Genomic DNA, 13,679 nt, shown 5'->3' on the forward strand with positions numbered 1-13,679 from the left:
CTCCCCTGAATGAGGGTTGGAGAGATAGTGTGGAAAAGTGTATGACTTTCACATGGCTGGACTGTACAAAGGCGAGTGTTGCCTCTGCTGTTCCACTCACTCGCCTCTGGCCTCATCCAGCACTGACATGGCGTGAATTCCTCAAATGTTTGCAGGTGAGGGGCGGCAGCCCTCAGGCTTGCAAAGGTTCCTCACCTTTCATTTAGAACATGATGCTACCCAGGGCCAGCCCAAGACATTTTCGCACCTGAGGCGAACCAGAACATGGCATCCCTACCAGCCTGAAAATAAAGGTTGAGTGAAGATGCTGCATGAATAGGCAGGGCTCGTGCTGCCTGGGGCAGAGGACAAGATGGCGCCCTCCTTGTACCATGCACAGAAGCTGACTGGAGCTGTCGTTGAATCTTAACTTCAACCTGGCAACAGGATGACATCCTCCAGTCTGTGGTTTATATAGGTCTGATCCCCAACACAGGGGAATGGCCCCGGGTTCAAGAGGAATGGAGGGTGTCTGTCGCTTCTGCCGGAGGAGACTACTTCCCCTAAATAATTATGGGAGCTGTATTTTGTTAGGGGTGCTGAGAGTTGTTAGAAGGCCCCTGTTCCCCTCGCAGGACTATAATTCACAGAGTGGTTTGTCAATCTCTCTTCCTCAGGAAGTCTGGGAATTGTAGCTCTGAGGGGGGAATACAGGCCTCCTAACAACTCTCAGAAACCTTAACAAAAGACAGCTCCCATAATTCTTTGGGGGGGAAGCCATTACTGCTTAAAGTGGTGCGATAGCGTTTTAAATGCCTGGCACGAATGTGGGTTGAAAAGTATAACGCGTGAGGGAGGCAAACACTTGTTATGAAGCACAGTGGTGTGCCTTGGAGTCTCAAATTTCCGTGTCGCCCCGTGAGATGCCAAAATTCAGTGCCCCCCACCTCTCGCTTTCCACCAAGGCTCCGTGAACCAGTTGCGCCCCCCTAAATCTGCCTCTGTGAAACGTATGCGCTGATGTCAAAGAGACAAGCACATGCCAGCCTGTCTGCACCATGACACCACAGCTAAGGCAACATTTTTCCATCTTCACCGCATCAAGCAGTTGGTCCCTTACCTTTCCCGCCCCGACCTGGCCACAGTGATCCATGCGACGGTCACCTCCAGGCTTGACTACTGTAATTCGCTCTATGCGGGGCTGCCCTTGAAACTCACCCACAAACTTCAGCGGGTGCAGAATGCTGCAGCGAGGCTCCTCATGGGGTCCCTGCCATGGGAGCATATTCACCCAGTGCTTTACCAGTTGCACTGGCTCCCGGTGGAGTATAGGGTCATGTTCAAGGTGCTGGTCTTGACCTTTAAAGCCCTTCGCGGCTTAGGCCCCTTGTATTTACGAGACCACCTCTCCTGGTATGCCCCGCAGAGGACCTTAAGGTCCATGAATAGCCATAGTTTAGAGGTCCTGGGCCCTAAGGAAGTCAGACCATCCTCCTCCAGGGCCAGGGCCTTTTCAGTGATGGCTCCGACCTGGTGGAATGCTCTGTCCCATGAGACGAGGGCCGTTCAGGATTTGAATTCAACCTGATCTTTTATTTCCCTTCTCTTCCTTCCCCCTCCCCTTTTATGAAGATTACCCACTCTGAGACCCCACAGCTAATTCTCCCCTGGCCTCCTCACTGACCCAAGTAGGACCAATTCAGCCAGATAGCCCTGGGATTACCTAATGCTTATTTCCCTTAAATTGATTTCTGAACTTTGAATTTTATTGTTATTCATGTTTTATACTGTATTTTATGCTGCTTTTACAATTAGGTTTTAAATTTGTTGTTAGCCACCCTGAGCCCGGTTTTTGAACCGGGAAGGGTGGGGCAATCCTCAAGAGTAGGCCAAGCTACCGGGAATATAATAGAGGCTCGGTCTTGTGGTTAAACCATGACAATAAAAATTCATCTTCTTTCAAGGTTAGCTTAGTTGTGTTGCGCACACAGTTGTGTCCTCCAATGGAGGGGAACTGGAGGAATGGCTGGAACAGGGGGCACTGCCACCTGAAGCGGTTGACTCAGCCTAATGGTAGAGCCGTACAGTGGTACCTCGGGTTAAGTACTTCATTCGTTCCGGAGGTCTGTACTTAACCTGGAACTGTTCTTAACCTGAAGCACCACTTTAACTAATGGGGCCTCCTGCTGCCGCCGCGCCACCAGAGCACAATTTCTGTTCTCATCCTGAAGCAAAGTTCTTAACCTGAAGCACTATTTCTGGGTTAGCAGAGTCTGTAACCTGAAGCCTATGTAGCCTGAAGCGTATGTAACCCGAGGTACCACTGTACTTCAATCCTACAAGTATTTGGGGCAGAGTGAGCTTCATTCAAATGTTTGTGTATGTTCTTCAAATCCACACCCAGTAACTATCTGCTGTAAGAAGGTCCCATGGTACCAGAAATATCCAAGAGAGCGATGAACACCCTGCTGTAACAATTTTATCAGACATGGCGGGAAAACCTTGGGAGTTTCTCTCAGGATTCTCCAAGATGCTTCTTCAAATCACTGAGGAGAAAGCTCCAAAAGCACTTCAAACTTAATTTTAACCTGAAATCCAATGACAACCCAACTTGAAAAATGTTGCCAGCGTTATCAAAACTCGTAGCGCTTTCCTCAAAACGACTCAAAAACGTAATCTGAGGAGAAACCACCAGATTCTCATTGAATTAATGCAGAATCCAATGACAAGTTATGGATGAGTGAAAACATCCTCAGATTTCGATATTCTTATAAAAAGCTGTTCTGCTATTCCTCAGAATCCCAAAGAAAAAAATTATGAGGAAATAATTGCCTGAGGAAGAACCCACACAATTAAAATTTTGCTTTTGGCAATATTTAAGAGATCAGAATCCTCCTTCTTGACCACCTCTCTCCCCCAATGTCATAAATCTTTTAAAGCATTGAATGAAACACAGGTTATCTAAACATCAGATTTTCTAATTTTATTAAAAATTCACAATTTTTTAAATCCAACTTTCCCCCCCTTTCATACAGTGAATGGTCTAATATGCACTGGAGGTCACACAAGCTTAGGTTTATTTGAACAATAAAAGACATATGAGAAATTTAATATATAAAGGAAAAAAAGTAGCAGCTGCTGACTGCATATTTGACCATAAAATTTAAATATTTTGGACTTTTTTTTTCTTTTAAAGACACAAAAATAAAACCTGTGTGGGTCTATATAAGTCATATTAACAATTCCATTAATGTTGAACAGGACTAAACATTAGCAAAGATGTTAAATTTCCCCCCCTCTTAACCTTGTAACACTTTGTTTAAAATGTTTTGCGTTTTTCCCCCGGGCTGTGGGTACAGCACCCCCAAAGAGTATTTTGTGCTATAGAATTGTTTTATTTGGCAACTGTTTGATTTTATAAGTTTTTATTCTTTGCCTGCTGTAAACGCCACCTTTACAAACTAGCACAGTGAAACACAAGCCCTGTAATGTCTTATAACAACTACAGAAAAAAAGGAGAAAGAAAGAAAAATGAACTATTTTGGTTGATTGCTCAAAATACTTTGCTTTTGAACAAGAGGTTCTAAAACAGGAATTTTTTTTAAGTAAAACATTGCGCTCCTGAATTTAACATTCGACGTAAACAGTTGACTGCTTTTTTTTCTAGTTTCATAGAGTCTTTTTATTTTTGTTTGTTTAGCTTTTATTTTTCTGAAGGTAGAATACTTTGTCGTTCGTTTCTTTTCAAGTCAGTTTTTTTTTTTTTTTACTTAGAAGTCTAGTAGAAGACTTCTGGGTTTTGAGGATTATTGGTGTGTGTCGCTCAGAGAAGGTAGAAGAGTTGATTCGGAGGGCTTATATTTAAATATTTGCTATTTTGGCCAATGAAAATAAAATAAACATAAAAGCACCACCCTCCCAAAAAGAACAACAAAATTAACTACATTTCATTTGCCCCACATGACATTTCTGAAGCTTTAAAAGTCTATTGTTGTGGCTCATGTTGAATGTTCGGAGGCAAAATTAAACAAATCAATAATACCAAAAGAATCATCATTTTAAAAAATGCTAGAATTCCTTGAAGCTTTTTTTTTTTTGTCTTGTTCTTGTTGACCTTGCCTTTATTCAATATTGGTTTCTTTTCCTATGAGAAAAGTCTCTGAGAATCTTGTTTCCACCCCCCCTAGAGTTATAGTCTAGTGAATGCGGACACTCACTATTCGCCATCCCATAGTATATGGCAGTATCGAAACAAATCCACTTCGCCAGTGTCTTTTTTCCTTCTTCACTTGGTACAAAAAGAGATTACTTTCTTCATATTCCCCCCCCCCCTGTCTTGTCTTTTCTCCTGTTCATTCTGTATCATGAAGATTGTCCTCCGGTTTATACCAAAATCTCCCTGGGCTTCGATCTGAAATGAATAATTCAGTTAATTCCCAAAGTTCACCCAAAAAAAAAAAAGGAAAACCCCCAACAAATATATCTATATATCTATACGTCTTAGGGCAAGAAATAAAAGAAAGAAACTATTTGCTCAAACTCGTTTCTATACACCTGGATGTAAGCAAAGGTGGGTGTCGATTGGCCACTTACTTCTCAGCCCCCAGTCTTGGTATTTAAAGCTACCATACAGCAGCCTCGTTCATTTCGGGCGGATGTGATAAGTGGCCGCCATAGTTAGCACCGCCGTTGACGGATATCGAGGAAAACGGAGGACTCGGCCCAAAAACTTCGGCTGACATGGAGTGCAAGGAGCCAGGTAGGTTGGGTTCGGGGCTCGGAGAGTCCCCAGGTGGGTGTGACATGATATCTGTGAAACGCTGAGCTTCGCTGGAAGGGTGGTGTCCAGGTAATGGGTGGTCCATCCCCCCGAGAGGCGTTCCTGACGACCCGGACGATGGCACGAAAGGGAGATCCACCGGCGTCTGGGCTTGAGAGGAAGGCGGTCCTTGGGGGAAGAAATCGTAGTTGCTCCCAGGTCCGTAGTATTCGCTCTGGTAATCTGGCAGGCCAAGAAAAATAAAAGGTTGACGTACATGCCACAGATATTTCTTTCTTTCTTTGCTGCATCAGGGTTTTTTTAAATATTTTGTTGTGTTTCCGAGCACAATTCAAAGTGTTGGTGCTGACCTTTAAAGCCCTAAATGGCCTCAGTCCTGTATACCTTAAGGAGCGTCTCCACCATCATTCAGCCCGGACACTGAGATCCAGCGCCAAGGGCCTTCTGGCGGTTCCCTCATTGTGAGAAGTGTGGTTACAGGGAACCAGACAGAGGGCCTTCTCGGTAGTGGCACCTGCCCTGTGGAACACCCTCTGTTCAGATGTGAAGGAAATAAGCAGCTATCTTATCTTTAAAAGACATCTGAAGGCAGCCATGTTTTGGGGAGTTTTTAATATTTAATGCTGTATTGTTTTTAACACTCGATTGGGAGCTGCCCAGAGTGGCTGGGGAAACTCAGCCAGATGGGCGGGGTAATAATAATAATAATAATAATAATAATAATAATAATAATAATAATAATAATATTTTTTTCTTTTGCTGGAAGCTGCCCAGAGTCGCTGGGGAAACTCAGTCAGGTGGGCGGGACATAAACAATAAAGTTATTATTATTTTAGATCATAAGAACAGCAGAGGATGCCCTGATCAGCTGTCAATACTGCATAACCAAATTTGATTAGTTACGTAGCAGGATGTCACCCTTTTCACTATGTGGTTCATGGTGGGCTGAGATTCCCCATGTCTCGATTAGAGAAGGGGAAACATAGGAAAAGCCAGCCGGATCAGGCCAATGGCCCATCTAATCCAGCATTCTCACAGGGGCCAGCCAGGTGTTCCAATGGGAAGCCTGCAAGCAGGAGCAGAATTTGGTAATATGGCGCCCTGTGCTCTCCTCCTGTAGTTTCCAGTAATTGGCATTCAGAAGAACTAAGGTCCAGTCCCGGGGGCCTTCTGGTAGTTCCCTCACTGCGAGAAGCCAAGTTACAGGGAACCAGGCAGAGGGCCTTCTTGGTAGTGGCACCCACCTTGTGGAATGCCCTCCCACCAGATGTCAAAGAGATAAACAACTACCTGACATTTAGAAGACATCTGAAGGCAGCCCTGTTTAGGGACGTTTTTAATATTTGATTAATTATTGTATTTTAATATTTTGTTGGAAGCTGCCCAGAGTGGCTGGGGAAACCCACTCAGACGGGCGAGGTAAAAATATATTATTATTACTATCATCATCATCATCTGCCTGAGTCAGTATAAGCAATGCCTGAAGACTAGAATGTGTATGTATACTAGGATAAAATGATTATGGAGCTCAGAGCTTGGGCTACACCTGGGTGGGGAACCTCAGGCTCAGGGACTGAATGTGGCCCCACAGTCCTCTCTATCAGGCGGGGTATGTATGCAGTGGCGTAGCGTGGGGGGTGCAGGGGGGGCCGGCCGCACCGGGCGCAACATCTGGGGGGGCGCTCGCACTCGCAGCTCTCTGCCCCTAGGGCAGAGGGGGCGCAAATTACTTGCCTTGCCCCGGGTGCTGACAACCCACGCTACGCCACTGTATGTATGTATGTATCTATAAATAAATAAATAAATAAATAAATAAATAAATAAATAAATTATTATTACTATTATTATTTAACCTAGCCCTGGCTTCTTTTGCACCTTGACCTGGCGCCATTTTCTGCTTCACCACAGTCAGCAAAATGATTTAGGGAGGCCCTGATGAGGCCCCCAGCCACCACCTCAACAGTGGTGCAACTTGGGTTGGACCTCAGAGCTGAAGTCTGGACCACCACAGCCCAGGCTCTGACCCCCCCAAGTACCCCCCCCCTGAAAGTGGCAAATTACAGTGACAAATGTGCTCTGCATCAGCATCTGTGCCACCAGTGACAGCTCTGGGCCTGATGCTGATGACTGCAACTTTTATTTCTCCTTACTTAAAAAAAACCTCATTATGGTTGGGGGGCGGGGGGGGGCAAGGACCAGGCACCTACACAGTTGCAAATGCTTGTCATCAACAACCCCACCTTTCCCCCTAGTTGCATCTTAAAACCTGTTTGCACGTCCTCAACTTTATATTAAAATGTAATTAACGCAAATTCTGCAATAAATTAAAACCACACTCTGCTATAAGATGCCAAGTTGAATCAATTTTGCTAAATTGTTATTATTTTCACACTTTTATCTGATTATGCTGATAAGGGGAAGAGGGGCCACAGAAACTTCTGTGGTTTCTGATTTCACCCAGTAACTTGAAATAACATTTTTTCAACAATAAGTGAAGCTTGATTTTGTTTTTAAGAATGAGAGAACACCAAGATTCTTATAAAGCTGAAGATGAACTCTGCAGCCAAGATCACTTTGGGGAACTATTCCCATGTTTCTGTCAAACCAGTATTAATATGGTGGTGTGCAAACATTAGCTCCTCAAAAGTACATCTTCTTGGATTCAGTGGGGCTTACTCAGAGGAAAGTGGGTTTTTAGGATTATAGTCTTTGTTTGCAGGGAGGTTAGACTACATGGACTATTTAATGAGCATTCATTCTGGCTTTTCTGCGGGTAGGCTAGATGGCACTGCGTCAAAGCCAGTGTCATTCTCCACCTTCCCTGTCACTTTCCTTACTGCAAAAAGGCCTGATATTTTAGGAGAGTGGGTTTATCACACAATGTTTCCCAATCAGCTATAATTGTGCAACCTACCACTGAACAACAGTGTTGTCGTAGTCGTCCCCCCAAAAAACATGATAACTCCATCAGACAGTCACTTTGGGGCAGTCATTCCATGGACTGCCTCAGTGGGAGATATGGAAAGCGGTGCTCATTCCATCAGCTTAGCTGAAAGACCAGCTCTGTCACGCACCTCTTACCCCTGAACTGTGTCAGCTAGTCACTGGAAGAATAACTATTTAATAATTGGTGTCTGAGTTTTATTTTTTCCCTCCTTCTCCCCCTTCCCTGGTGGGTCATTTTCCACCTCCCTCAATTTTAAGCCTACGTGCTTAAAGACTGTCTTGTTTTAAGTTACAGTGGTACCTCAGGTTACATACGCTTCAGGTTACATAGGCTTCAGGTTACAGACTCCGCTAACCCAGAAATAGTGCTTCAGGTTAAGAACTTTGCTTCAGGATGAGAACAGAAATCGTGCTCCGGCGGCGCAGCAGCAGCAGGAGGCCCCATTAGCTAAAATGGTGCCTCAGGTTAAGAACAGTTTCAGGTTAAGAACGGACCTCCGGAACGAATTAAGTACTTAACCTGAGGTACCACTGTATTGCATTTAAGCCACTCTGGGAGCCTTCTTGGCTGAAGATCGGACTACAAATTCTATAAATGAATGAACCTGAATCCTTCCTGAAAATAGCAACTGTGTGGAATCACCCTCAAGCCCCACTGCAAGATCATTATATCCCTTACACTGGGGCTAGCCAACATGACACCCTCCTCTCACCTTAAAAATGGGTTAGGGCTTGCCAGTCATCCCAGCGCCTTTGATCTAATTGGCCCAGAACACAAGGAAGGCAGGATCAGGTTTGCTTCTTTCTGACCGATTCAGAAGAACAGTGCCAAGACATATTGTTTATCTCTGGTAATGCCCCCCTATGCTAGGGTTCCAATCTGCACCAGCCCCCCCCCCCCAAATTGGCAATTGGAGGGGACTCCCACTCTCCCCTTGCATTTCAGGACAGAACTATGCAGTTAATTTCATGCTTAGTTTGGTTCTGAGTTTTGGAGTGCTTTTAATGTTGATGTTTTATTTTGTTTCTTTATACAGTGGTACCTCGGGTTAAGTACTTAATTCATTCCGGAGGTCCGTTCTTAACCTGAAACTGTTCTTAACCTGAAGCACCACTTTAGCTAATGGGGCCTCCTGCTGCTGCCGCTCTGCCGGAGCACGATTTCTGTTCTTATCCTGAAGCAAACTTCTTAACCTGAAGCATTATTTCTGGGTTAGTGGAGTCTGTAACCCGAAGCGTATGTAACCTGAAGCGTATGTAACCTGAAGTTACCACTGTATTTTGTTGGAAGCTGCCCAGAGTGTCTGGGGTCAGATGGGTAGGGTATAAAAACACTTTGTTGTTGCATTAGGCTAGACCCTATGAAGCTGCATGAAGAGATTCATTCCAGATTCTAAAGCAAGGCTCTTTCTGGGTTCAGCTTCACAGGGGACCTTTGCAGAGAGAGCTGTAGCTCAGTGACAGAGGATCTGCTTTGCATAAAGGAAATCCCAGGCTCATCTCTGTATTCTGCTCTGGTCAGACCTCACCTGGAGTACTGTGTCCAGTTCTGGGCACCACAGTTCAAGAAGGACACTGACAAACTGGAACGTGTCCAGAGGAGGGCAACCAAAATGGTAAAAGGCCTGGAAACGATGCCTTATGAGGAACGGCTAAGGGAGCTGGGCATGTTTAGCCTGGAGAAGAGGAGGTTAAGGGGTGATATGATAGCCATGTTCAAATATATAAAAGGATGTCACATAGAGGAGGGAGAAAGGTTGTTTTCTGCTGCTCCAGAGAAGCGGACACGGAGCAATGGATCCAAACTACAAGAAAGAAGATTCCACCTAAACATTAGGAAGAACTTCCTGACAGTAAGAGCTGTTCGACAGTGGAATTTGCTGCCAAGGAGTGTGGTGGAGTCTCCTACTTTGGAGGTCTTTAAGCAGAGGCTTGACAACCATATGTCAGGAGTGCTCTGATGGTGTTTCCTGCTTGGCAGGGGGTTGGACTCGATGGCCCTTGTGGTCTCTTCCAACTCTATGATTCTATCTCCAGCTAGAGCTGGGAAAGGATCCTGCCTGAAACCTGGGGGAATGGCTAACAAGTCAATGTAGATAACACTGAGCTTGGTGGATCAATGGTCTGACTCAGCGTGAAGCAGCTTCTTCTCTTATGAGGGAGGCAGTTCAGCCTCTTTACCATTTAGGATGATCCTCTTAAGCTACTGCTTATAGGAGGCCAGGAAGCATGATTTGGCTAAAACGTGGGGGGGCTAAGGATTTCATAAAGCCTTTATACCCCCTCCCCATGACTTGAGCACTGGTTCTGGTACGCTCAAGGGAGATTACAGGCACCTGCTGTATTTTCAGTTACCCTAAAAACAAACCCTAAAACTAAAAGGGGCACCTTTTAGTTGGAGATAAAGGGAAAGGATGCAGTGCCAAATTAGTCACTAAAGAAGTAAGTTTTCTGGCTAATGGGCTGGGATTAGGTTCCCACCCAATTTTTTTATAAAATTTAAATATTATAACTATTATCTAAACTTAAACAGCCTAATATCAAGTTTATTTCCTGACGGTTTTGCAGTTCCCCCTCCCTGCAAACTGTCTGACTCCAGGCCTGTCAAGAGGTGTAAAATCTAAATTCTCCGACTGGCTTGTGTGTGTAGATGCAGCTACGGAGACGTGTGAACACGCCCAGGAACCACCCCCAGCGCTTACCCACCTCCGTAAAAGGAGAAGGGCCCGTTGGGGATGAGCTCTCCCGGCTCCAGACGGTCTACCAGCGGCCTCATGCGGCGGGGGCTGCGGAAAAACGCGTGCCGTCGGGCCCCCAGCGCGCTCAGTTGCTTCATGCGCCTTTCTTTGGAACGCCGATTCTGGAACCAAACCTGCCAGGGAGAAGGAGGAAGAGAAGCCGGAGTTGAGAGGCTGCCTGGGATACCGAGGCGAGGACAAGGGCGCGGGGAGCAACGCTAGAGCCACGGGGGAAGAGAAGCCAAGCAGGATCGCCCCCGTGGTGCGCCTAGGGCGCACGGAGAGATGCCGTTTGGAGAGCTTTTGGAACACTCGCCCTGGGTATTCGCCAAAGGGCCAGGCAGGCAGGCAGGCAGGGGGTGTTAATGGAGGACGCTAGGCTGACCACTCAGAGACGCCAAAATACAACCTAAGAACACACACGAAGGTATATCAAACCAGGGAAACCGGATTCTCAAAGCAGCTAAACGGAGGGAGCAGTGCTGGATTAACACATATACCAGGGTTGACAAACGGGCCGGGAAGGGAACCGGATTAGACGCCAGGATTGTTAAAGCAATGCCTCTCTCGGTTGTATCCAACGTCAGTTTCATTCAGAGCAAACCCATTGAATTTAATTGGTACGACTAACTTAGGCTCGTTAATTTCAGTGGGTCTCCTCGGAGTACAATTTAGCTGGAGACAACCACACGTCATTCACCCAATCCGCAATTTGTTAAAGTGAAATGGTGTGCAGAGATCTGGAGTTGAAACTGCTCGATTCTTATTCGCTCATACATGTATCTAATTATAATTTTACTGAAGGTAAATCTCTCTCTCTCTCTCTCTCTCTCTCTCTCACACACACACACACACGAGAGAGAGAGAGAATTTTACTGGAGGTAAAATTATCAGGCTTCAAGATATCCTCTGGCTCAGAAGAAAGGACGGCGCAAATCCGGATTCGGGGAGCGCCGCGGTTTACACACCACCGGAAAGAATCCGCTCTCCACCCCTTGCCTGGCTCAGCATACGCAAATACAGATGCTCCCTTTCGCTGACAAGCACACACTCACAGGGACATAATCCAGATACCAGCCTCCCTGCTTGCACGCATTTTGCAGATAAACACACACACCGGGTCCCCACGTTCACAGAAGGGTGCAATGAGAGGCAGGTCTTGCATATAGGGACAGAACTCGTGTACGCGCACAGCTGTGCACACACTATCCATTTAAAGAACCCCCGCACAGTGTCGTTTACCCCTCGCAGAGCTACAATTCCCAGCACCAGTTCCCAAGATTCATGTGTGCGTTTGAAATGTACCGTACACCAGAGCAAGACACAACCCCAGTATTCATTGATTCATCGATCAATCAGGCAATTAAAACATTGATAAAGCACTTAAAAAATTAAAATACCTTAAGTGGTGTACACGATTAAAGCAGTAAATGAGATCATTGGAACAAAAATACAATATAAAACATGTAAAACAGTGGTATAAAAGCATATTTAAAAAACAATAAAGGGAATTAATACAGAAAAAATCAGGGTCTGATATTATGGGTCAGTAAAAGCCTGGTGTGTCTTTACAAGAGGTCTGAAGCAAGTGATAGATAAATACACACAAGCCAGTTTTTTAATATAGAAAATATAGAGGTTTAAAGTTACTTAAATGTAGTGTTGGCATTATTATTATTATTATTATTATTATTATTATTATTATTATTATGCTAAAGTGGGGTTAAATAATTTGAAATCTATTTCCACATTATCAATTACTTACTGCACAATCCTGTGCATCCTTACTCAGATGTAAAGGCAGAGCCATGCCCTACATTTAAAGCATATACTGGGAACTGCAGTTTCCCCCTAGCAGCACTACAATTCCCAACACCCTTAGCAAACTACAGTTCCCAGCATTCTTTAGGGGGGAATAATGTCCTTTGCAGATCGGCATTAAGTTACAATGCTTTACATGAGGGGCCTATTCCCCATTAAAAGTGAAATCATCCTCATGACAGCTCATGCCCTATTTAATTCAGTGGGGCTTAGTCCCAGGTAAACAGAATTAAAGTTGCAGCCTCATTTTCTTATTTCTTTGTGGGAATGTGTGGGTGTTTTATTCATTTTCTTGCATTTATTTCCTACCTTTCTTCCACCAGGTGTCCTGTTTATTTTATTTTGTTTATGCTATGTATATACCGCTTAATCACCAATGCTTCTTTGCAGTGCACATCAAGATTACCAAAACCACACACAGACACAGTGGATAAAATTAAGTCAAAATGAACCATAAAACCAGAAACCTTCCTTACAATGCCTGCTCAAATAGAAAGGCATATTTGTCCAGCAGTACCTGAAGTTAAAAGAGGGAGGAGGTGGGGGGGGGTTCTGTCTGATCTCAACCCTGAGAGTACCAGGACCAAGGCTAGATTTAGGTTTGAGGAGGCTCTAAGCCATGGGTAGGCAAACTAAGTCCCAGGGGCTGGATGCGGCCCAATCGCCTTCTCAATCCGGCCCACAGACGGTCCAGGAATCAGCATGCTTTTACATGAGTAGAATGTATCCTTTTATTTAAAATGCATCCCTGGGTTATTTGTGGGGCATAGGAATTTGTTGATTTTATTCCCCCCCAAAAAAAAATATTGTCTGCCCCCCCCCAAGGTCTGAGGGACAGTGGATCAGCCCCTGCTGAAAAAGTTTGCTGACCTGTGCTCTAAGCTACTGAAGGTAATGGGGCCCTTTCTATGTCCAGCTGTCCTTTGTCAACAACAAATTGTTGCCGTTTTGTGTGTGTTGAATATATGCCATATGGTAATTTATGGACCTAATGGGTATCTTAAGTCATTTGCACATAACAAATAGGAGCCTACACAACACAAAACACTGCTGCTGTGTGTAGGTTTTATTTATCTTATATTTTGGAAATGTGCATCCAAGTTTTTTTCCCTTTAAATTTTTTTTGGGGGGGCCCCAAGAGAGTGGAGCCCTAAGCTACAGCTTGTTTAGCTTATACGTAAGGCACTGACCAGGACCAGTTGGTGACTGCGGTCCACTGAAACTGCTGTGGTGGAATGCAAGGAGCTCAAAGAGTGGGTGGCGTCAGAGTCACTGAAAGGCGGAGCCAACTGCATCTAGCTTCAACCCTTTTCACCTCCCTGTTGAGTTCTACAAGGGCAACACTGGGATGAAGGAGGAAGAATCTCACCGCCAATGCCAAATCCTGGGCTGGTTGCAGGAAAGAAAGCAGGCAG

At 45.0% G+C, this 13,679-nt stretch overlaps 1 protein-coding gene across 1 annotated transcript in view; it reads right to left on the bottom strand.

Moving 5' to 3' along the window:
• Positions 1-2,936: 2,936 nt before the first annotated feature.
• The window catches only part of LHX1 (LIM homeobox 1), a 54,534-nt gene continuing 43,791 nt past the window's right edge, over positions 2,937-13,679 (bottom strand). The window contains exons 4-6 of the mRNA XM_083480067.1: positions 10,412-10,577; positions 4,573-4,981; positions 2,937-4,390 (exon numbers count right to left, since the gene is read on the bottom strand). Of these exons, the coding sequence (XP_083336193.1) occupies positions 4,602-4,981; positions 10,412-10,577 (546 nt within the window). The 3' untranslated portion in view covers positions 2,937-4,390; positions 4,573-4,601. The remainder of the gene's footprint in view (positions 4,391-4,572; positions 4,982-10,411; positions 10,578-13,679) is intronic.

Source organism: Podarcis liolepis (assembly GCF_965112155.1).
Source record: "Podarcis liolepis genome assembly, chromosome: 16".
Lineage (NCBI taxonomy): Eukaryota > Metazoa > Chordata > Lepidosauria > Squamata > Lacertidae > Podarcis > Podarcis liolepis.